The sequence below is a fragment of the Oncorhynchus keta genome, chromosome 15 (genome assembly GCF_023373465.1).
Source record: "Oncorhynchus keta strain PuntledgeMale-10-30-2019 chromosome 15, Oket_V2, whole genome shotgun sequence".
NCBI classification, from domain to species: domain Eukaryota; kingdom Metazoa; phylum Chordata; class Actinopteri; order Salmoniformes; family Salmonidae; genus Oncorhynchus; species Oncorhynchus keta.
In genome coordinates, this window is record NC_068435.1 from 32,038,391 (window position 1) to 32,064,440 (window position 26,050).

The 26,050-nt window shown below is 41.4% G+C and overlaps 2 protein-coding genes across 3 annotated transcripts; one reads left to right on the forward strand and one right to left on the reverse strand.

The window, feature by feature from the left end:
• Nucleotides 1-24,224, forward strand: LOC118394786 (EF-hand calcium-binding domain-containing protein 14-like). Of its 2 annotated transcripts, none has more exons than XM_035788327.2 (10): nt 1-790; nt 4,863-5,008; nt 5,257-5,402; nt 5,594-5,692; nt 7,560-7,670; nt 8,189-8,278; nt 8,597-8,761; nt 11,043-11,169; nt 11,279-11,401; nt 21,271-24,224. In XM_035788327.2, the coding sequence occupies exons 1-10, from the start codon at nt 612-614 to the stop codon at nt 21,447-21,449; spliced, it is 1,365 nt and encodes a 454-aa protein (XP_035644220.1). In that variant the 5' UTR covers nt 1-611; the 3' UTR covers nt 21,450-24,224. The 2 variants fall into 2 exon arrangements, with proteins under 2 accessions (XP_035644220.1, XP_035644219.1); XM_035788326.2 differs by having other exon boundaries at nt 3-790; nt 4,860-5,008.
• On the reverse strand, nt 23,872-26,046 carry LOC118394789 (zinc finger protein 830-like). Its single transcript, XM_035788336.2, has one exon. It carries the CDS (start codon nt 25,771-25,773, stop codon nt 24,733-24,735), a length of 1,041 nt encoding a protein of 346 aa, XP_035644229.1. The 5' UTR covers nt 25,774-26,046; the 3' UTR covers nt 23,872-24,732.
• Nucleotides 26,047-26,050: the final 4 nt, after the last annotated feature.

Here is a 26,050-nt window from a genome sequence, read left to right on the forward strand (position 1 = left end):
TGCGAACGGAATGATAGCAAAGAAGAACATCAAGGAAGCTGCTAATGTGGGCGGCTCTGTCAGATGTTCAACATCAAAACAACATTATTAGCGCGTCAGATGCATTTACGACTGCACTGACATTTAAACAATTTTGGTTAGATGTATACTGTATTGTAAGTGCTACTAAAAGTAACCTGATGTATAGCTTATACTGTTTACCGTCTTTCGCTCAATAGCTATCTCAAAATCGCCATTTTAACTTCTGGTTGTGCCTTGGGCGGTGGGTTGAGCGGCCAGTGTCAAAATAGCTGCTAGCTGGGTTGCTCACTGTTTTAGACGTTAACCCAGTACAACGAGCTTTTAAAATATCATGCTAGCTGTCTAACAAGCTTGGCTACATGCTTGGTAGCTCATGGTAGTAGTTTCAAATTACGACGTTAGCCAGGTAGCTAGTTAGCCAAGCGACTATCTAGTTGGCTATAACAACAAGCCTTATCAGATAATCAACTGTAGCGTGTAGTACTGGCTAACTACCTAGAGGACTTTATACAACAACCAAACTGGATAAAACGTTGGATTTGGTCGGTTTTAAGTCGGGCTCAGCGGGTTCGCTGACCCCACAGAAGAGGATGAAGAAGAGGAAGGAACTCGATGCATTAATCGGACTTGGGGACAGTAAAAGGAAGAAAACCAAAAAGGGGTCCGGCCACAGGCTCCTCAGAACCGAGCCTCCACTAGACTCAGAATCCGAATCAAGTTCAGATGATGATGAATTCAGCAACCTTGCTACTGTCGCTGCTTTTGGAAAGTAAGTGATCGATCTAGCTATTTTCCGCTGACACAACGTCCATTCCAAATATGTGACTGACGTGCCTCAATTTGGTCTTATGTAGCAACATTTTAAATAGTTTTTTGTACATATGATAAAAGTAGAGACTCAGAGCTACAACATGATATATAATAATACACTGCAGTTGAGGAACAATGGGAAAGTAATTCTGCTTTGAAAGTTGATAAACTTGTAACCCCACTTTTGAGAAAATGGCCCTTAAATGTGTTGGTACACCTACTAGGGGCACAGCGGTCAAAGGCACCGCATCTCGGTGCTAGAGGCGTCACTACAGACCCGGGTTTGATTCCAGGCTATATCACAACCGGCCGTGATTGGGAGTCCCTTAGGGCGGCACAAAGTTGTTAGGGTTTGGCCGGGGAAGGCCGTTATTGTACCTAGGTGTCTGGCTAGACTGTGAACTCTCCTTCCAGACTCATATTAAACATCTCCCATCCAAAACCAAATCTTGAATCGGCTTTCTATTTCGCAACAAAGTTTGCTTCACTCACACCGCCCAACTTACCCTAGTAAAACGGACTATCCCTCCGATCCTCGACTTCGGGGATGTCATCTACAAAATAGCTTCCAATACTCTACTTAGCAAACTGGATGCAGTCTATCACAGTGCCATCCGTTTTGTTACCAAATCACCTTATACCACCCACCACTGTGACCTGTATGCTCTCGTCTGCTGGCCCTCGCGACATATTTGTCGCCAGACCCACTGGCTCCAGGTCATCTATAAGTCTATGCTAGTTAAAGCTCTGCCTTATCTCAGTTCACTGGTCACGATAACAACACCCACCCGTAGCACACGTTCCAGCAGGTATATCTTACTGATCATCCCCAAAGCCAACACCTCATTTGGCCGCCTTTCCTTCCAGTTCTCTGCTGCCAGTGACTGGAACGAATTGCAAGAATCGCTGAAGTTGGAGACTTATATTTCCCTCACCAACTTTAAACATCAGCTATCTGAGCAGCTAACCGATCGCTGCAGCTGTACATAGTCCATCTGTAAATAGCCCACCCAATCTACCTACCTCAACCCCATATTGTTTTTATTTACTTTTCTGCATTTTTGCACACCAGTATCTCTACTTGCACTTCATCATTTGCTCATTTATCACTCCAGTGTTAATCTGCTAAATTGTAATTCTTCGCTACTATGACCTATTTATTGCCTATCTTGTGCCTTTTGCATACACTGTATATAGATTTTCTTTTTTTCTACTGTGTCATTGAACTGTTTATTGTGTTATTGGCTTGTTTATTGTTTATTCCATGTGTAACTCTGTTGTCTGTGTCACACTGCTCTGCTTTATCTTGGCCAGGTCGCAGTTGTAAATGAGAACTTTGTTCTCAACTAGCCTACCTGGTTAAATAAAGGTGAAATAAAAAAATGGTACATTTAGAATTAGTTGTTAACTGATATGAATAGTTAAATAAAGGTTAAATAAAAAAAGAGCTCTTTGTCTACGCCTACTCAGCATTGTTCACACTAGGTTGACCGATTCATCGGCATGGCCTATTAATTAGTGCCGATTTCAAGTTTTCATAGGATCTTCATAATCCTCGTGGATTACATTGCAATAACGTTCGCTAGTTATCAAATGGTACGCTTTAATTTTCAATGAAAACAACTTTCTGGCAAAATTAGAAATGTAAAATATATGAATTGTAGCTCGACTTTTACCCGTATACATGGATGAACGCTCCACGGCAGCGTGTCTTTCTGTTTGTTTTGTAGCTAGCTACAGCTTGTTTGGCCCGTTGTGTCAAGTCACTCCGGTTGACACTGACCGTGTGCAAAAAGTAGTCCATCACAACGTTTTCCCACTGATCTTTGTCGATAGTGCCTGCTAAATTCTGGGCAGTTGATCCATAGCAACACTTTTGCAGTTCTCCATGGCTAACGTTATATCTTTCAAAAAGGCCACATTAGCAAGGATTATCTACACATGCTGAGCAGCTCATGTTATAGACAGGAGCGTGCTACGTGGCAGACCAATCCAAACTCCTCTTTCGGCATGTCCAAGCCCATCCATTTTCTCAGCCAATCATGGCTAGCGGGAAGGTTCCTGTCTTTTTTCTGTGGCTAAACCAACTAGGCTCGTAATTCTAATGTTTTATTCATTTTACCAGATGGCATACAAGTTTGTTATTAAGGCAGATGAAAGTTAACATGTTCCAGAAAGCATTTTTGCCCCAAAAAACGCATACGCCAAGCTTCTTGAAACGGGTCGCATATGTCTATCAATGATGCATGTAGCCTTACTTGATCATGACTCTTAGTTCCATTTACATTACACAAGTCATTGGACGAAGGCTTCTTACCTATGGGGAAGTTTTGCTAAGAGCCCTGACTCTCGGTCTGAAGATTAACACGCATCGCTTGCGGACCTTATTTTTCATATCGGTGAGAAATAATAAAACATGTTTAAAAAGGCAAAATTTATATATACATTTTTATAGTGTTAAGGTTCCCACACGGTCATTTTTCCATGTTACAGTGCTTGTTTACGGAAACAGACAGAGGGCAGGGTGGACTATGCCGTTGTCCACCATATGCGTTTTCTTTTGCCGGATGTCTAGTCAGCATTTTCCTTACTTGATGCTCATGTGCTTCAAGCTAGCTACAGTAGTTGGAGTCTGTGTACTTCCGATAATACCACCGCTCGGCAAAGCAACGCACGAGTTGTCAATGGAGCAGTCTGCAAAGTTAGGGATGCCACACTAGGTTACGGTGGGTTCAGTGTACCGCAAGCGTTCAATACTTTCAAGTTGTGACTTGCATTGTCATGCAGTGGTACAAACGGAAGTTCCAATGGGGCGGCACCATACTGAGGCCAAATGATAATGACTATTGTGAGAAAATACCGGCTGAACGACTGGAAATTTGTCTCAGTTAAGAATGACGCTAGGGCAATTTGTCATTACTACACTTGCTTAGTGAGCTAGTTTTCACAAAACTAGCCAACAGAATGGCATGCAAAATGAATATGTAATTTAGCAAGCTAGTGATTTGACATCAGTCATCTATATGGGAACAACCAGTTCAATTTATTGATGTTGCTAGAGATGGGTGACTGAAGAATAGAAACAAGCTAGATTAATTGTTGTAATGCGCCCTTGTGCACACCTCGACAACCACTGTGACTAACCCTAACCCTATTATTATTATATGACCCTGCAGGTCATCTATGAACATTTTAGCCATGTTCTGTTATCTCCAACTGGCACATCCAGAAGAGGACTGGCCATCCCTCAGCCTGGTTCCTCTCTAGGTTTCTTCCCAGGTTCTGGCCTAGGAGTTTTTCCTAGCCACTGTGCTTCTACACCTGCTTTGCTTGCTGTTTGGGGTTTTAGGCTGGGTTTCTGTATAGCACTTTGTGACATCAGCTGATGTAAGAAGGGGTTTATAAATACATTTGATTGATTTGATTGACCAGTCTGTTGGTAGCCCTACAGTATATGAAACCAGTAACTCGATTGGTCGAACAGGGCGAAAATGATCTACTTCGTGCTGCAAACCGTTCTGCAGCTCTGCGAAGCACCTGTGCATTAAGTACAGGAAAATACGGGCTAGACATCCGGCAAAAACAAGATATGGCAAAATGCATGTGCATCTGGTAGACATGGCATAGTGCGGCACCTCCAACATAGCGTTGACAAACTGCTCCATTGACAATGGAGGCATATACTATGCTAATGAGCTATCTGTGTCTCCGAATGGAAGATGGACGCCACAAGCATGTTGTCACTGTGTTAAAACAGTGTACAGTAAGTGTGTATTTTGCATTTGTGAAATTATTTTGATGTGATATGAAAGTAGAGGGATTTATGTTTCTAGAACCGTATTGGACTTGAGAATCCATTCACATTTAGATGGAGTATTTGGCTGTTTTGGCTGACGGAGCCAATTCATCTCTGAACAGAATGTGTACGGTCCTTGGACTATAAGGAGTAACGTTAGTCCATTATTTGGTTATGGTGCATAAAGCTTGTGAATGTAAAATATGAATAAAAACTTTCTCATTCATCATAGAAGAAGTTACGTGAAGTGCTGCAATGTCTGCTATCCCTTGTTCCTGTTCATCATACTGGCTGCCTGTGTTACGGCTTGTGCCGGACTGATATGGATGCAGATTGCCCTGAAAGAAGATCTAGACTCCCTCAAAGAAAAGCTGCATACAAGTAAACCATCAGACAAACACTGCAACCTGTCATTTGTCCCATGTCAATCTTTAGAAAAGGCCATCAGGTTCAAGCATGAATTCAGCCACAATAGTACACACTATCCCACTTTACTTTGCAATAAATAGTAGGCTAACCTTTGCACATCAATTGCTTATGGCTGAGTTTTACAATCATACAGCCCAGTGACTACAGTTTTAGTACATTGTGTGTTTGTTTTTGTTTTTTACTGCATATTTTCTCTACAGTGGAATCCGGACAGAAGGTGTCGTCACATGAAATACCAAAACTAATTGAAGATCTGAAGACAAAGCAGAGAAAACTGGAGGACATTGAAAGTGGAGACAAGGGTCTGAACAAACTGTGGTCCAACCTTACAGAGATGAACAGAAAGGTACAGTGCTAAAAGGAAAGTGATGTTATCTGTAGAACTATCTTGTTTTGTCATCCGTCAGCCCCATTGTTGTGAAACCTCTCACACCATGGCAGGTTAAATCAAGGTTAAAACAAGGTAGAGTGAAAGGGAAGTCTGTTTTCCACGTGTAATTGAATGTTCTGTGTTCTGGAATGCTTCTCTCTCATTAGATCAGTTTTCTGGACACTGCGGTGAACCATCTAAAGGCCAACATCAAATCAGCCTCAGACTTAATCAACCTTCCGACCACAGTTGAAGAGCTCCAAAAGGTAGATCTAAACTTGATAACTTCTGTGAGATATACAAAATGCAAGCATTTGAAGCATAATTGAGACGCAAAATAGAGACAAGTAAGGTTTCTCATATGTACAGTTGAAGTCGGTAGTTTACATACACTTGGAGTCATTAAAACTCGTTTTTCAACCACTCCACAAATTTCTTGATAACAAACTATAGTTATGGCAAGTCGGTTAGGACATCTACTTTGTGCATGACACAAGTAATTTTTCCAACAATTGTTTGCAAACAGATTAATTCACTTATAATTCACTGTATCACAATTCCAGAGGATCAGAAGTTTACATACACTAAATTGACTGTGCCTTTAAACAGTTTGGAAAATTCCCGAAAATGTCATGGCTTTAGAAGCTTCTGATAGGTTAATTGACATAATTTGAGTCAATTAGAGGTGTACCTGTGGATGTATTTCAATGCCTACCTTCAAACTCGGTACCTCTTTGCTTGACATCATGGGAAAATTAAAAGAAATCAGCCAAGACCTCAGAAAAAAAATTGTTGACCTCCACAAGTCTGGTTCATCCTTGGGAGAAATTTCCAAATGCCTGAAGGTACCACTTTCATCTGTACAAATAATAGTACGCAAGTATAAACCCTATGGGACCACGCAGCCTTCATACCGCTCAGGAAGGAGACACGTTCTGTCTCCTAGACATGAACGTACTTTGGTGAAAAAACTGCAAATCAATCCCAGAACAACAGCAAATGACCTTGTGAAGATTCTGGAGAAAACAGGTACAAAAGTATCTATATCCACTGTAAAACAAGTCCTATATCGACATAACCTGAAAGGCCGCTCAGCAAGGAAGAAGCCACTGCTCCAAAACCAAAAATAAAAAAGCCAGACTACGGTTTGCAACTGCACATGGGGACAAAGATCGTACTTTTTGGAGAAATGGTCTGATGAAACAAATATAGAACTGTTTAACCATAATGACCATTGTTATGTTTGGAGAAAAAATAGGGAGGCTTGCAAGCCGAAGAACACCATCCTAACCGTGAAGCACGGGGGTGGCGGCATCTTGTTGTGGGTGTACTTTGCTGCAGGAGGGACTGGTGCGCTACACAAAATAGATGGCATCATGAGGCAGGAAAATTATATAGATATATTGAAGCAACATCTCAAGACATCAGTCAGGAAGTTGATGCTTGGTCACAAATGGGTCTTCCAACTGGATAATGACCCCAAGCATACTTCCAAAGTTGTTGCCTAAATGCCTTAAGGACAAGAATGTCAAGGTATTGGAGTGGCCATCACAAAGCCCTGACCTCAATCCCATAGAAAATTTGTGGGCAGAACTGAAAAAGCGTGTGGGAACAAGGAGGCCTACAAACCTGACTCAGTTACACCAGCTCAGTCAGGAGGAATGGGCCAAACCTTACCCAACTGATTGTGGGAAGCTTGTGGAAGGCTACCTGAAACATTTGACCCAAGTTAAACAATTGAAAGGCAATGCTACCAAATACTAATTGATTATGTAAACTTCTGACCCACTAGGAATGTGATGAAATAAATAAAAGATTAAATAAAGCATCTCTACTATTATTCTGACATTTCACATTCTTAAAATAAAGTGGCGACCCTAACTGACCCAAGACAGAGAATTTTTACTAGGATTAAATGTCAGGAATTGTGAATTACTGAGTTTAAATGTGTTTGGCTAAGGTGTATGTAAACTTCTGACTTCAACTGTATATTCAGAAGTATTTGCCATGTTTGTTTGCAATTATTGCCATCAATATTGCTCGGTATTCACCCACGGTCTATTGGGTTGTCATATTGCCATTAAAAAAAGTTTATGCATCTGGAAAGTGAGGCTTAAATGTTTTCATTTGCAGAGTGTGGCTTCAATCGGCAGCACTTTAACCAGTGTGCAGCATGATGTCAAGACAATACAGACGGCCCTTGAGGACCAGAAGAAAGAAACAGACAACCTCAAGAAGACCATGGTAAAGAACATAAAAATACTAGCTTCCTTTACACTCTGCTCTTTTCAGCTTGAACCTATGCCTGCTTTTAGTTTGTCTGAGCCAGTTAGCGGTACCAATGTCCAAATGCATGAGCTGGGGAATGAACTAGATGACAGATTATACAACATCTAGACCAGTAGAAAGAAGTAACTGAGGTCAGTGCACTAATCTATCCTTGAATTAGCTACAATTTATTTTTATTTTTGTATAGCTGGCAGAACGAGCAACTCTCCCCACTGATTTGTTGTGCACCTTTTGAATGTTGTGGCAGATTATAGGTGAAATAAACATGGGGCCCTATGTTCAATGTGTAACATGGATGGGATTATCTGTGTGTGTGTGCGTCATCCACATTACATGAAACAATCTAACCGTATCCACACAAGTGCTGATCCCTTTTTTGGCATATTAAACAGGCCAGCCTGCAAAGTGAATCTGGGTCAGTTTCTGTCAGATCAACTAAAGACTTGCTATTTTATTCTCTGTGGGCAAAATAGGATGCCGAGGCTAAAGAATCAAATATGAAATCGACAGCCTCAGTTGAAAAAGAAACAAGCAACCGCTCATCAACGTTAGCTCAAAACCAGGTACTGGTACACTACTCTTACTGTTGATCAATTCCATTCTCATACCCTTTCAAAGCATTCCATTTATGAAGGGTAGAATAATGAGTATTCTTCTCATGGATTCATTTTCTCACACAAAAGTACTTTGTTGGGATAAAATAGAGCGTGGTTAATTTAATATGATTTTATAAAGTCAGTTTCTGACATATTTATCTAATCAAACTGGACTGATGGTAGTGCTGATCAGTTCCTTAATCAAAAATTCATTTTTAACACATATGTCCATCAATCAGATTAAGAAATAATATATATTTGTTTGTTTGTGTTGTATTCTTACAGGATGTAACTCACCTGAGAGAGGTTGTGAGCGAGGTTAACAAGACCCAAGGGCTATACCACTCCTGGACTGGTGACCAGATCCAGAATCTCCAAACCGCTGTGTCCAACCTCACTCAGAGGGTGTCTTCCATGGAGCAGGGCTCACTTCAGACAACACCACACAGTGTGAGTAATGACATGGATGGTGTAATGGGAATATTTACGATGACTAAATATTCAGTAATTTAAGACTTCAAAATGTATTCAACATGGAAAAATATTTATATGAATATCTCAGAAGTACCCTTTTTGGTTGATCTTTTTTTTGTTTTGTTTTTGATGTGGTGTTTGGAACATTACAGTACTCTCTCAACGTGTCACATTTCCAGAGTGGGTGCTCTGCTACTTTTGAAGATGTGATCCATTTTATACATGAGTTTATTTCTAAAATGCTATATCCACCAATTTTTCACCTTTTTTTTTACCAGAAATTATTGCTTATGGGTACCTTCATTTATGTGTAAAATATTACTGTTTTCAGATATTTAATTCATAGATTGTGTGTTATAATGTTATTTTGCAAAACGCTATATATCCATTGTTTAGATGGAATGGAATATTTGTATATTTGACTGTGATATTTAGTTGTCTCAGCTAGCTATCTTAAGATGAATGCACAAAAGTCCCTCTGGATAAGAGCATCTGTTAAATGGATAAAATGTCTTAAACAGTAATTGATAATAATAATACAACATTTATAATATTGATGCCAAATGTATCATTTGTGCAGTGCTTTATTAAAAATTTAGTTGTGTTACATTTGACTGTATAAAACCTAGCAGTATTACTTATTTATATAGCGTTTTGCAAAAAAATGTTATTTGTCTCTGAAATGAAAACATCAATGATAGATTTCAAACAAATACACCATCCCCTGCCATGATTCGATGGTGAAAAAACACACCAATCTCTTTAGTTTCTTTAAACATTTCTGAACATGGATATTTATATAGCGTTTAGGAAAGAAACTCTACATCATAGAAATGTATATTTATAGGTCATCAACAAATCACCAGCAGAAGGAGTTCTCTTTGAATCCATTTTCCCATTCACTGTGGTGGTACTCATAAAATGTATCATGACTTCAGAAGTATTGTAACAGAGTACCCACTCTGATAAATTGATGTACTTGTAGAGTATTGTTTAAAGTACATGTCTAAAAATTTACAAAATCATAAAGGGTACTTTTGAGATATTCATATACATTTTTACTAATGTAAAATACATTTATGTGAAAAATTGTATTTCAGAATCTCGACTTGCTCCATATTTTAGAGCACATCTATAATGACACCACGATGTCTGTATCATGTATGGTTCACGGATCATAGGTTCTTACAGAAGGCATGTATAGGTCTAAAAGGGGCCTAAAATGGCCACTTTCATCATGATTTTCTCATGGTTTGTGATACAAATGTAAAAAGCATATCAAATAGCCTTCCTCCCAATGTGAGACTTGAGAACAACAATCTGAGAGGCAGAAAATATTTCTGGACCTTCCTGCCGTGGAATCGCCCCATATCGTTTGTTGCAGCTGGCAAAGTCATTATCTTTTGTTTTGACTCTGTACATGGTTCAAGCTTCTCCGGCTGAGGTTTAGAGGACATTTGTCACTTTCTGATTAGAATGTAAAGGGCCTTTCTCCAAGAGGCCCGTTAAACATTTTTTTCTGGTTCTGTTCTGGAGGTGTCTCTCTGTTGCAACTTGGAATAAACCGGATTTATTTCTGATTGAGTTTATCAATGATTGCTCTCCTTTTGGTTCGCCTTGAAATTCCTGTTACAGATGGTTCAGATTATATAGTCCTGTTATGGCACACAGACCGATAAGATACAGATTCGGAATCAGCTGTAGAAAGAGCTGCTTGCCACTCAGTGTCTTTTTCCCCAGATAATATGTACTGTTCTTACTGCACTGGAGTTGAGCTGCATTTCAAATTGGGGCGTTCATGATTTTATAGTTGTGCTCGCATGTATCAAAACACCATCAATTATGCTATGATCACTTAAATGTAAAAAATATATATATCTACAGTGCATTCGGAAAGTATTCAGACCCCTTGACTTTTTCCACATTTTGTTACGTTACAGCCTTATTCTAAAATAGATAGATTGGCACACCTGTATTTGGGGAGTTTTTCTCATTCTTCTCTGCAGATCCTCTCAATTGCTGTGAAATTGGATTGGGAGCGTCGCTGCACAGCTATTTTCAGGTCTCTCCAGAGATGTTCGATCGGGTTCAAGTCTGGGCTCTGGCTGGGCCTCAAGGACATTCAGAGAATTGAAAAATATATTTAATCAATTTTAGAATACGGCTGTAACGTAACAAAATGTGGAGAAAGGGAAGGGGTCTGAATACTTTCCGAATGTACTGTGTATAAAAGAAAATTTACATTTCAACCTCAAAGGACCTTGTGGAGGTAGTTGAACAATTGCCTGTCAGTGGAGATGCAACAGAACCAGTGAAGGACCTGGTCACAGAGAGGGACACCAATGCAGATGGACTTAAAGCAGCAACTTCAGAGGCTACACATGGTATAAATAAGACAAGAAAGCTTAATTCTCTATTACATTTTCATTAAAAAAATAAGTACAGTGATGTACAATGTTACCTTTGGATGACTTTGGCCTGTTCTTTCTCCAGAAAAATCCACAGTTTCAAAGCCAACGAGACGTCCATGGTTTTTGACTCCAAACCGCACCAAGAGAGAGTCTGGAACAGAAATCCCAAAGACTGTGTCATTCCCTGGAGTCAGCTCTCTGAAAGGTATTGGATACATTTTTAGTTATGAAGTTGATTATCTGTGATCATACATCACAATCTTAGTCATACGCAGTGGTGGGAAAAGTACCAAATTGTCATGGCGGTATGGCGTCCCGGCAAAATAAATAGTGGGGGTACTCTGTCCCGGTAAATAAAACATGAGCAATTAATACAACATGCCCAATAAACTATAGGCTATTACCCTATTAGTTAGCATTACTGTATGTCAGCCGCATGGAAAAGTTAGTGAATTAACTGGAAACTGTGTGGTTCGAGGAGAACACTTACATTTTGTCAAATCGGAGATGAGTGGCCAAGACCGAGGCGTGCGTGGACAACAGTGGATGCATCAATTCATGTTACAAGTCTAGGCCTAATGACAATCGCAGAATGTAGCCTATTTGTAATCCCTGTTTGACAATCGGATGAAAACATGACTGGTTGTGTTTACGCCACATTAAAAGGCATAGGCGGGGTGCTCATAAGGCTAGGGGAAGCTAAGCTTTCCCTAAAGTAAATAGAATTAAATAGCCAAAATTAGCTTACTCCTGTCTAAATAGAAAGAAAGAAAATCATTCAAAATAGGCTTCTACACCAGAAAAAAAAGGATTTGATCACAGATGATCATTAGCTTCTAACAACAACAAAAAAGCTGTGGATTGTTTTAATCTCATTGCCTACAGTTGGAAGGGCCTACAATTTGTGCAGGGCTCACTGCAGATACCAAATATATTGTTGAGTTGCGACTGTCAGTGAAAGCAGAGCAATCTGGCCAGGCATATAGCAATATTTAAAAATACCATTGTGGAAAAACTGTTTGGAAAGCAAATGGCTATTGCTGTAAAGAGATGACAACTAAAAGACCGATTGGAGTATTTTTGTTATCAAAATTCGTAACTTAATTGAGTGAACATCTTATTGGCACCAGCGGAGAACATTGGCCATATTGCCGGTGAGTGTGCATATTCACTGTCTATATCATTGGGTCAGTGCCACTTTTGTTTGTTTTTGGACAATAATTTCCTCCAGGTTAGATGGACGTTATATTGTATTTGTGTCTCCCCTTTTCGTAGGCCGATTATATGGATCAGACATTGACAAAAAAAAACAGATGAATAAAAACAATGTCGGCAGAGTAGGCTACACAGTAATTTTTGTAGTATTAAAAAAAAGTGTACGCGCACTTGGGTGTCCCGTACTGGTAAGAAATTAAATCTACTTTCACCGGTGTACTAGAGTAAAAGTAAACATACCGTAACCCCCAGAGTCGATGTCTGTGCCCCCACGGAAGTCTAATTAGCATCATTTAAAAATAAATCCCCATAAAAATCAGTCCGTTTAAGCTAGAGAGATCCTTTTTTTTTTTTTTTTTTTTACTGTGTTAGGCTTTAAAAAAAAAACTCTAAGGACACTATGAAAGCTTAACCAAGTTTAATTCTTCCCAGAGGATCAATACAACTGCATTAGACAAACATTTTCACACAAGCACAGATATTTATCTGTTCCTTTTATGCCGAGTCTCCTCCTACACATCTGAACAAACATCGTTATTTACTGCTAGGCAGGACACTAGTGATATGAGCCATAAACTTGTATTTCTCCCTGACCTCAACCCCCCCCCCCCTCCATCAGCATATCGAATGCGTGACCCGCGCTGGCAAAATTCTGGATCATTGTTACTCTAACTTCCGCGACGCATACAAAGCCCTCCCTCGCCCTCCTTTTGACAAATCTGACCACGACTCCATTTTGTTGTTCACAGCCTATAGACAGAAACTAAACCAGGAAACGCCCGTGCTCAGGTCTGTCCAACGCTGATCCGACCAATCTGATTCCACGCTTCAACATTGCTTCGATCACGTGGATATGGATATGTTCTGGATAGCGTCGAACAACAACATTGATGTATACATTGTTTTGGTGAGCGAGTTTATTAGTAAGTGCATCGGTGAGGTTGTACCCATCAGCGACTATTAAAACCTTCACCAACCAGAAACCGTGGATTGATGGCAGCATTCGCGCAAAACTGAAAGCACGAACCCACTGCTTTGAATCAGGGCAAGGCGACAGGAAACATTTCTGAATACAAACAGTGTAGCTATTCCCTCCACAAGGCAATCAAACAAGCTAAGCCTCAGTATAGAGACAAAGTGGAGTCGCAATTCAATGGCTCAGACACGAGAGGTATTTGGCAGGGTCTACAGTCAATCACGGACTACAAAAAGAAAACCAGCCTTGTTGCGGACCCCGATGTCTTGCTTCCAGACAAACTAAACAACTTCTTTGCTCGCTTTGAGGACAATACAATGCCACCGACATGGCCCGCTACCAAAACCTGCGGGCTCTCCTTCACCGCAGCCAACGTGAGTAAAACATTTAAACGTGTTAACCTTCGCAAGGCTGCCGGCCCAGACATTATCCCTAGCCACGTCCTCAGAGCATGCGCAGACCAGCTGGCTGGTGTGTTTACGGACATATTTAATCAATCCTTATCCCAGTCTGCTATTCCCACATGCTTCAAGAGGGCCACCATTGTTCCTGTTCCCAAGAAGGCTAAGGTAATTGAGGTAAACAACTATCGCCCCGTAGCACTCACTTCCGTCATCATAATATGCTTTGAGAGACTAGTCAATGATCATATCACCTCCACCCTACCTGACACCCTAGATCCACTCCAATTTGCTTACCACCCCAATAGGTCCACAGACGACGCAATCGCAATCACACTGCCCTAACCTATCTGGACAAGAGGAATACCGATGTAAGAATGCTGTTCATCGACTATGGCTCAGCATTTAACACCATAGTACCTTCCAAACTTGTCATTAAGCTCGAGACCCTGTGTCTCGTCCCCGACCTGTGCAAGTGGGTGGTGGACTTTCTGACGGGACGCCCCCAGGTGGTGAGCGTAGGAAACAACATCTCCACCCCGCTGATCCTCAACACTGGGGCCCCACAAGGGTGCATTCTCAGCCCTCTCCTGTACTCCGTTTACCCATGACTGCGGGGCCATGCACGCCTAAAACTCAATCATCAAGTTTGCAGACGACACTACAGTGGTAGGCTTGATTACCAACAACGACGAGATGGCCTACAGGGAGGAGGTGTAGGCCCTCGGAGTGTGGTGTCAGGAAAATAACCTCTCACTCAACGTCAACAAAACAAAGGAGATGATCATGGACTTCAGGGAACAGCAGAGGGAGCACCCCCCTATCCACATCGACGGGACAGTAGTGGAGAAGGTGGAAAGTTTTAAGTTCCTCGGCATACCCATCACGGACAAACTGAAATGGTCCACCCACACAGACAGCGTGGTGAAGAAGACGCAACAGCGCCTCTTCAACCTCAGGAGGCTGAAGAAATTTGGCTTGTCACCAAAAACACTCACAAACTTTACAGATGCACAATCGAGAGCATCCTGTTGGGCTGTATCACCGTCTGGTACGGCAACTGCTCCACCCATAACCGTAAGGCACTTCAGAGGGTAGTGAGGAGGTCTGCACAACGCATCACCGGGGGCAAACTATCTGCCCTCCAGGACACCTACAATACCCGATATCACAGGAAGGCCAAAAAGATCATCAAGGACAACAACCAACCGAGCGAGCCACTGCCTGTTCACCCCGCTATCATCCAGAAGGCGAGGTCAGTACAAGTGCATCAAAGCTGGGACCAAGAGACTAAAAAACAGCTTCTATCTCACGGCCATTAGACTGTTAAACAGCCATCACGAACAATGAGTGACTGCTGCCAACATACTGACTCAACTCCAGCCACTTTAATAATGGAAAAATTGATGTAATAAATGTATCACTAGTCACTTTCAACAATGCCACTTTATATAATGTTTACATACCCTACAGTGCCTTGCGAAAGTATTCGGCCCCCTTGGACTTTGCGACCTTTTGCCACATTTCAGGCTTCAAACATAAAGATATAAAACTGTATTTTTTTTGTGAAGAATCAACAACAAGTGGGACACAATCATGAAGTGGAACGACATTTATTGGATATTTCAAACTTTTTTAACAAATGAAAAACTGAAAAATTGGGCGTGCAAAATTATTCAGCCCCCTTAAGTTAATACTTTGTAGCGCCACCTTTTGCTGCGATTACAGCTGTAAGTCGCTTGGGGTATGTCTCTATCAGTTTTGCACATCGAGAGACTGACATTTTTTCCCATTCCTCCTTGCAAAACAGCTCAAGCTCAGTGAGGTTGGATGGAGAGCATTTGTGAACAGTTTTCAGTTCTTTCCACAGATTCTCGATTGGATTCAGTTCTGGTCTTTGACTTGGCCATTCTAACACCTGGATATGTTTATTTTTGAACCATTCCATTGTAGATTTTGCTTTATGTTTTGGATCATTGTCTTATTGGAAGACAAATCTCCGTCCCAGTCTCAGGTCTTTTGCAGACTCCATCAGATGTTCTTCCAGAATGGTCCTGTATTTGGCTCCATCCATCTTCCCATCAATTTTAACCATCTTCCCTGTCCCTGCTGAAGAAAATCAGGCCCAAACCATGATGCTGCCACCACCATGTTTGACAGTGGGGATGGTGTGTTCAGGGTGATGGGCTGTGTTGCTTTTACACCAAACATAACGTTTTGCATTGTTGCCAAAAAGTTCAATTTTGGTTTCATCTGACCAGAGCACCTTCTTCCACATGTTTGGTGTGTCTCCCAGGTGGCTTGTGGCAAACTTTAAACGACACTTTTTATGGATATCTTTAAGAAATGGCTCTCTTCTTGCCACTCTTCCATAAAGGCCAGATTTGTGCAATATACGACTGATTGTTGTCCTATGGACAGAGTCTCCCACCTCAGCTGTAGATCTCTGCAGTTCATCCAGAGTGATCATGGGCCTCTTGGCTGCATCTCTGATAAGTCTTCTCCTTGTATGAGCTGAAAGTTTAGAGGGACGGCCAGGTCTTGGTAGATTTGCAGTGGTCTGATACTCCTTCCATTTCAATATTATCGCTTGCACAGTGCTCCTTGGGATGTTTAAAGTTTGGGAAATCTTTTTGTATCCAAATCCGGCTTTAAACTTCTTCACAACAGTATCTCGGACCTGCCTGGTGTGTTCCTTGTTCTTCATGATGCTCTCTACGCTTTTAACGGACCTCTGAGACTATCACAGTGCAGGTACATTTATATGGAGACTTGATTACACACAGGTGGATTGTATTTATCATCATTAGTCATTTAGGTCAACATTGGATCATTCAGTGATCCTCACTGAACTTCTGGAGAGAGTTTGCTGCACTGAAAGTAAAGGGGCTGAATAATTTTGCACGCCCAATTTTTCCGTTTTTTATTTGTTAAAAAAGTTTGAAATATCCAATGAATGTCGTTCCACTTCGTGATTGTGTCCCACTTGTTGTTGATTCTTCACAAAAAAAATACAGTTTTATATCTTTATGTTTGAAGACTGAAATGTGGCAAAAGGTCGCAAAGTTCAAGGGGGCCGAATACTTTCGCAAGGCACTGTATATACTGTCCTCTATACCATCTACTGCATCTCGTCTATGCCATTCGGCCATCGCTCATCCATATATTTATATGTACATATTCTTATTCATTCCTTTACACTTGTGTGTAAAAGGTAGTTGTTGTGAAATTGTTCCATTGCTTGTTAGATATTACTGCATGGTCAGAACTAGAAGCACAAGCATTTCGCTACACTCGCATTAACACTGGATAACCATGTGTATGTGACCAATAAAATTTGATTTGATCACCAATCCATGGCTCTCTCCCCTTATCAATGCCTGCCACATATAATCGCTTCCCTGCACTCAACACATTCCAAGCTTAGTTGAGCACACTATATACCTTCCTCCTATATCCATTAACTTCTGGTGTAGACCCTCTAAACCTCAGCACTCCATCAGTGACATGAATAAGTATATTTTCATATTCTCGGAACCCCAACAACTGGATGCGTCGCAATCCACTGCATCCACCAATGTTGCACTTCCACATCTGGAGTGAAAGGTGACGAAGCAAGAGCAGTGTTTCAGACCATGAGACATCCCGAAAATCGGTTTTCTCAAATTGTATGTAGTGTCCGAACGGTTTGGCCTACAAACTATTACGAACAAGATGGTGTTCTCCGTTTTGCTCTATAACCCCCACAAAGCGTCTTGGCACTTGTCTGAAGTCAGGAACAGCAAATCTGCCAACTTCTGTCTGTTGCATCCAAACAGTTTTGGCTACACGCTAATTTACACACTAATTTGAACCCTCTGTGGAAAGGTGAGGATCCCACAGGCCTCACAAGACTTGTCTAAAGGTCTCCCGGTACCATTTGAAAAAATGTATGGATGTATGTATGGAGATAGTTTAGTGCCAAAAATAATCATAATTAAAAACATGTTTCCTGATCTTTCTTAAAAATATGTGGACACCTGCTTGTCGAACATCTCATTCCAAAATCATTGGCATTAATATGGAGTTGATTCCCTCTTTGTTGCTGTAACAGCCTCCACTCTTCTGGAAAGGGTTTCCACTAGATGTTGGAACATTGCTGCGGGGACTTGCTTCCATTCAGCCACAAGCATTAGTGAAGTCGGGCACTGATGTTGGGTGATTGTGTCGGCTTTCCAATTCATCCCATAGGTGTTCGATGTGGTTGAGGTCAGGGTTCTGTGCAGGCCAGTCAAGTTCTTCAACACCGATCACAACAAACCATTTCTGTATGGACCTCTTTTTATGCATGGGGGGGCATTTCATGCTGAAACAGGAAAGGGCCTTCCCCAAACTGTTGCCACAAGGTTGGAAGCACAGAATCGTCTAGAATGTCATTGTATGCTGTAGCATTAAGATTTCCCTTTACTGGAACTAAGGGGCCTATCCCAAACCATGAAAAACAGCCCCAGACTATAATTCCTCCTCTACCAAACGATGCTTGGTATTGCTCATGGTGATCTTAGGCTGGTGTGCGGCTAATCTGCCATGGAAACCCAATTCATGAAGCTCCCAACGAACAGTTCTTGTGCTGACGTTGCTTTCAGGGACAGTTTGAAACTCAGTAGTGAGTGTTGCAACCGAGGACAGAATATTTTTTTTCTGTGAGCTTGTGTTGCCTACCACTTTGCAGCTGAACCGTTGTTGCTCCTAGACGTTTCCACTTCACAATAACAATGGTTTCTGCAGGGCAGAAATTTGACTGACTTGTTGGAAAGGTGGCATCCTATGACGGTACATCGAAAGTCACTGAGCTCTTCAGAAAGGCCATTCTACTGCCAGTGTTTGTCTATAAGTGGCTGAACGAGTGGCTGAAAAAGCCTAATCCACTAATTTGAAAGGGTGTCCACATTCTTTTGTATTTACATTGCATTCGGAAAGTATTCCGACCCCTTGACTTGTTCCACATTTTGTTACGTTACAGCCTTATTCTAAAATGGATTAAATTCAATCTACACATAATTCCCCATAGACATTTTTGACAAAGAAATTGTATTTACATAAGTATTCAGACCCTTTACTCAGTACATTGTTGAAGCACCTTCGACAGCAATTACCGCCTTGAGTCTTCTTGAGTATGACGCTACAAGCTTGGCACACCTGTAGGTGGGGAGTTTCTCCCATGCTTCTCTGCAGATCCTCTCAAGCTCTGTCAGGTTGGATGGGGAGCGTCGCTGCACAGCTATTTTCAGACCTCTCCAGAGATGTTCGATCTGGTTCATGTCCGGCCTATGGCTGGGCCACTCAAGGACATTCAGAGACTTGTCCCGAAGCCCCTCTTGCGTTGTCTTGGCTGTGTGCTGTTGTTGTCCAGTTGGAAGGGTTGTTGTCCAGTTGGAAGGTGAACCTTCACCCCAGTCTGAGGTCCTGAGCGCTTTGGAACAGGTTTTCATCAAGGATCTCTGTACTTTGCTCCCTACATCTTTCCCTTGATCCTTACTAGTCTCCCAGTCCAATCAGCTGAAAAACATCCCTGCAGCATGATGCTGCCACCACCATGCTTCACCGTAGGGATGGTTTCAGGTTTCCTCCTGACGTGACGCTTGGCATTCAGGCCAAAGAATGGTCTGAGGGTATTTAGGTAAGCGGGCTGTCATCTGCCTTTTACAGAGGTGTGGCTTCCCATCTGGCTACTCTTCCATAAAGGCCTGATTGGTGAGTGCTGCAGAGATGTTTGTCCTAGAAGGTTCTCCAATCTCCACAGAGTAATTCTGGAGCTCTGTCAGAGTGACCATCAGGTTCTTGGTCACCTCCCTGACCAAGGACCTTCTCCCCCGATTGCTCAGTTTGGCCGGGCGGCCAGCTCTAGGAAGATTCTTGGTGATCCAACCTTCTATTTAAGAATGGATTAGACAGGGCTTAGACTGCTAATGGATTTTTAATAGAAAATTACTCAAGTGAAAGTTACCCAGTAAAATACTACTTGAGTAAAAGTCTAAAAGTATTTGGTTTTAAATATACTTAAGTGTCCAAATGAAAGGTATACTTTTAAATGTCCTTATATGAAAACCAGACGGCACCTTGTTTTTGTTTTTTTGCCACTCCAACGCATCATTTACAACGTATTTATGTTTAGTGAGTCCGATAGATCAGCGGTGGTAGGGATGACCAGGTATGTTCTCTTGAGTGTATAAGTTGCATTTTCCTATCCTGTTTAGCATTCAAAACTAAATGAGTACTTTTGGCTGTTAAGGAAAATGTATGGTGTGAAAAGTACAAGATAATCCACCTGACCGGTGTGGCATATCAAGAACCTGATTAAACAGCATTATCATTACAATGGTGCACCTTGTGCTGGGGAGAATTAAAGGCCACTCTAACATGTGCAGTTTTGTCACACAACATAATGTCACACATGCCTCAAGTTTTGAGGGAGAGTGCAATTGGCATGCTGACTGCAAGAATGTTCACCAGAGCTGTTGCCAGAGAATTTAATGTTCATTTCTCTACCATAAGCCGCCTCCAACGTCATTTTAGAGAATTTGACAGTATGTCCAACCGGCCTCACAGCCGCAGACCACATGTAACCACGCCAGCGCAGGACCTCCACATCCCGCTTCTTCACCTGTGGGATCGTCTGAAACCAGCCACTCGGACAGCTGATGAAACTGTGGGTTTGCACAACCGATGAACTTTTGCACAAACTGTCAGAATCCGTCTCAGGGAAGCTCATGTGTGCTCGTCGTCCTCACAAGGTTCTTGACCTGACTGCAGTTTGCCGTCGTAACTGACTTAAGTGGGCAAATGCTCACCTTCGATGGCAACTGGCACACTGGAGAAGTGTGCTCTTCACAGATTAATCCTGTTTTCAACTGTACTGGGCAGATGGCAGACAGCGTCGTGTGGGCGAGCGGTTTGCCAATGTCAAAGTTGTGAACCGAGTGCCCCATGTCGGCAGTGGGATTATGGTATAGGCAGGCATAAGGAATGGACAACGAACACAATGGCATTTTATCACCGTCCATCATTAACCACCATGAAGTTCATTTTATTTAATCTGTCTATAAACTCTTAATGCGTTTCACGTTGTAGTGGTAGTACAACGTAGTATTTCATCCTGTGACTCCAAGTTTTCTTCAACATGGTTTATGATATCAATATTTGCACATAAAGGAGTTTCCAAGACAATTGATGCATAATGATTTTACAGACACAAAGATCCCACCATGTCGAACGAACAAATTGTCTCTCGACATTTGACATTTTACCGACACTTCCTGTTTCCATCACGCCTGTCATTTTATTTTATACTGCATGACTTTACTCACATAACTGTGGATGGAAACGTGCTTGTTTACAGAGTATCCTGCATACACAAGGAGAAATGCAACTGTAAAAGTCAGATTGCATTTTATTTTGTGGACAATTAACAATTGCCTGAAACCTCTCTTCTACTTCCAATAGATCTCAAAGAGCTCTTTGAGCGCTCGGGTACCGACCCCACCTCTCAGGGGATGTCTTACCAAGTCCTGAAGAAATTATTTGACACAGCAACGCCAGATCCCCAAAGCCTGGAACACTACGACAAAGACGGTGACCAGAGGTTCTCACTGGCTGAAATGAAAGCTGCTGCAGGTCTGTGAGAAGAGGAGTGGCAGAGGCAACAGTGGAAGGAGAAGTGGTCTCTGGTGTGTGTGGAGTGCCTCACAGTGAAGATGGTTGCACTTTTATTGGACTGAGTATTTAATAACAAACTGAATGTTGAACGGTAGCACTGGCATGCCCCCCCCCCCCACGCCTCACTGGTCCTACACGCCTAAGCTAGAGTAAGCAACTCAGATCCAAGCTTTGGTATTTCTATATTATTTTCCAAAACAGTTTACAAAATTGTGCTTTTCAGAAATATTTGTTTTATTCATTTATGACCAGTTGATGTCAAATGAATTGCTGAGAAGGGTCAAAATATCACCTATTATAATGTAGTTCCTACCACACACACATTCCCATTTTAGATAAGTTCAGATCGTCTTTGCTTATTTTCTGTCTTCTTTATACATGTTTTGTTGTAAGTCTTGAGTTATTTTCTGCATTCTTATTTGGATTTTAATGTAACACAGAGACTGTAGACATATCCTTAACCCAACCATAGTTTATTTTTAAGTTGTTTTTAAGTCTGCAATATTTGAAGGGCTATAAACACACACTTTTAACTAGTTCCGAATGAATCATGTTGAAATATTAACTCCTGAAGCATATGTAGCAATAATACAATGTAAATGAGCTTATACTAACGGACTATAGTGATCACTTCAATTTGCAGTATATATACAGTACCAGTCAAAAGTTTGGACACCTACTCATTCAAGGGTTTTTCTTTATTTTTACTATTTCCTACATTGTAGAGTCATAGTGAAGAAATAAACTATGAAACGCATATGGAATCATGTAGTAACCAAAAAAGTGTTAAATATATTTTAGATTCTTCAAAGTAGCAACCCTTTGCCTTCATCAACTTTGCCTTCTCTCCAACCAGCTTAACCTGGAATACTTTTCCAACAGTCTTGAAGGAGTTCCCACATATGCTGAGCACTTGTTGACTGCTTTTCCTTCACTCTGCGGCCCAACTCATCCCAACCCATCTCAATTGGGTTGAGGTCGGGTGATTGTGGAGGCCAGGTCATCTGATGCAGCACTCCTTCACTAGCCTTTGTCAAATAGCCCTTACACAGCCTGGAGGTGTTTTGGGTCAGTGTTCTGTTGAAAAACAAATGATAGTCCCACTAAGCGCAAACCAGATGGGGTGGTGTATTACTGCAGAATGCTGTGGTAGCCATGCTGGTTAAGTGTGCCTTGAATTCTAAATAAATCACTGACAGTGTCCCCAGCAAAGCACCACCACCACCATGCTTCGCGGAGGGAACTACATATGCGGAGATCATCCGTTAACCTACTCTGCGTTTCACAAAGACAGCGGTTTGAAAAATCTCAAATTTGGACTCGTCAGACCAAAGGACAGATTTCCACCAGTCTAATGTCCATTGCTCGTGTTTCTTGGCCCAAGCAAGTCTCTTCTTCTTATTGGTGTCCTTTAGTAGTGGTTTCTTTGCAGCAATTTGACCATGAAGACCTGATTCACGCAGTCTCCTCTGAACAGTTGTTGAAATGTGTCTGTTATTTCTACTCTGCAGCATTTATTTGGCCTGCAATTTCTGAGGCTGGTAACTCTAATGAACTTATCCTCTGCAGCAGAGGTAACTCTGGGTCTTCCTTTCCTGTGGCGGTCCTCATGAGCCATTTTCATCATAGCGCTTGATGGTTTTTGCGCCTGCACTTGAAGAAACTTTCAAAGTTCTTGAAATGTTCCGTATTGACTGACCTTCATGTCTTAAAGTAATGATGGACTGTCGTTTCGCTTTGCTTATTTGAGCTGTTCTTGCCATAATATGGACTTTGTCTTTTACCAAATAGGGCTATCTTCTGTATACCAACCCTACCTTGTCACAACAGCTGATTGGCTCAAATGCATTAAGAAGGTAAGAAATTACACAAATGAACTTAAAGGCACACTTGTTAATTGAAATGCATTCCAGGTGACTACCTCATGAAGCTGGTTGAGAGAATAGCAAGAGTGTGAAAAGCTGTCATCAAGGCAAAGGGTGTTGACTGAAGAACCTCAAAATATAAAATACATTTTGATTTGTTTCACTTTTTTGGTTACTACATGATTCCATATGTGTTATTTCATAGTTTTGCTTTCTTCACTATGACTCTACAATGTAGAAAATCGTTTTTTTTTTAAAAGAAAGAAAAACCCTGGAATGAGTAGGTGTGTCAACTTTTGACTGGTACTGTAAGTGTTGTGTGTAGTACAGAAGAAAGACAATTAAGCACACCTGGCTGATAGTGAGAGAAGCACTGATCCCTCTTTACTTGATTCTGTCATTTTGTGTGCGCCTTTACATAATGAAATGCAAATGTACAAATCAGGACATGTCAAATCACTCAACACTGTCATATGATGTAAATATGGTAGAATTGTTTTATATGGCATCATGTAAGATTGAATTGTTTGGGGTGGGGTGGGGTGGGGCTTGGGCTGCTTTGTATAGCTAGAGGACTGTAGATAATCCTCAGCATTGTAACGGAATAGTTTTATGAAGTTGTGCTTTGCATGTTTTTCAATGTAACATGAATAAATGTGTAATTTATCAGTTTAACATAAAGGACTGTTTGAACGTAGTTTTGGTTTGCAGGGTAATGGTGTGGAATTCTGTAACTCAATTAGGCAAAACAGATTTTGAAATGTCATTTAGATTTCCGACAGGAATATTGTCCCTACAAAGATGTGTGCTTTGGGAATTGTATTGTATTGTTTTGTGCGAGCACGAATGAATAAATGAACAAGTGGATTAACAGGATTTTACAATCTGTAGTTTCCATACTTTTTCAAACATTAGACTGTATTCAAGTCAAGGTTTCCATAAAGGACTCTGTAGTTTTTGAATGCAGTGTATCATGTACCAGTATGCACCAGGTTCCAATAATGAGGAACACATGGGGTGTAAATTGAATATTTTCTGTGATTGTATATTTGTTGTGCAACCACAGAGGAAACAAAATTAGTGCATTTTATTATGGGTCTGAGCTGTGTGTAAGGGCTGCAGGAATGAGAATTTAGGATTTGGCTCCTGTTCATTTTTTTAATGAATGCTGATAGTACAGTATTTCCGCAAGTGTGTGACAGTCTGACAGTAGAAAAACAGTGTTTACCACAAAAGCATGTTATATAGACATTCAATATCCTCAACAAATGTTTGTCATTGACATGGAGGGAGGAAATAAGTGGCTTCCTATGCAACTTCGCTCTTTTATTTATAATCTGGAGAAACCTTTTGATCAAGTTAGGGTCAAAATGCCCTGGGAATTTTAAGCAAGGGCCCCTTTGGCCCTCCAATCCCTTGACAACAAGTGGAGCAGCTCTTCTTCATCCTCATCACTTCTGCTGGAGTCTTCCTGGTCTTCTGTTTTCTCCTTCACAACCTTCTTCGCCACATCTTGCTTATCTCTCAATACCTCAACCCTCCTGTAACATTCCATTTGCTCATCGATTTCATCAATCTGACGCTCAAGACGACCCTCCTCGTCATCCTCGGCTACAATGGCCTCTGATTTAGTGTTCACCTGCCGCATTTCCTTTTGGAACTCTTCCCACTCCTTATCCATTTGATCTTTGGGAGCATCGACATTACGGACTTTGGCATCTCTCACTGGGTCGTCAAAGAAGCCTTCTGGTAGCGCTTCAGGTGTATTTCCCTTCTTCTCCACACTCTTCTCAGTTTCATCTGGTTTGAGGATAGACCCTGAATGAGAAGCAGCTGGGACAGCTGGAATGGTGCTGTTGTCGAAGAAATCAGATGGGAGTCCTGAGGCAGGTGCCCCCTTCTGCACACCCAAGCTAAAATCTGCCCCCTGGTCACCAGCCTCTTCATCACTGTCTTCATCATCGACTCCGGCCAAAAGACTCAGCCCAGCAGATGCCGTTTTTTTCAATATTCCTGGTAGTTTCTTCGGCCCCGGCGGGGCAGGTTTAGCAAAGAAATCATCAGGTAGCCCTGGCGTAGACAACTGCTCTGTAACTGCCACTGGTTTAAACTTCTTCCCATTCGTGTCTTCAGAAGCTTTCCTTTTAAGCAGAGGCTGGGGTCCTTGACTTGTAGAACTTTGTTTAGACCCCTTGAGCTCAGAAAGTTTCTCCTTGTGCTGTTTTCCAAGAATGTGAGTCTGCCACAATAGTTCATTCTTTACTCGCTCGTTGCAGAGTACGCAGCTAAGGTGATCGAGACTGTTGTACTTGGCATATGGGGATTCGACACGCTTCTTATCTATCGTTTGCCTTTGTTTCTCTCTCATTAACCGTCGCAGTTCATCTTGATGTATCACTTTCTTCTGCTTATTTTTTGGAGGCATTCTTTCATTGAGTTTCAAACCAAATGTCAGAAACCTTGGGAAAGAAAAAAACACTGTGTCTTCATTCAGGACCCATAGTTCGTGTCAAACATATTGCCAGATTTAAGTTTGAGAGCAAATAGTGTAAATTATACCCAAAGCTGGTACTTTTACATTGCATGTATCATCACGAGTTTACAACAATATATTTTGTGTGCCTTAAAATATTTTGCATTTCTAAATAGATTATGCATACCTAATTATCGCGATATCTAAGGGAACGTGGTCTGATGTTTGT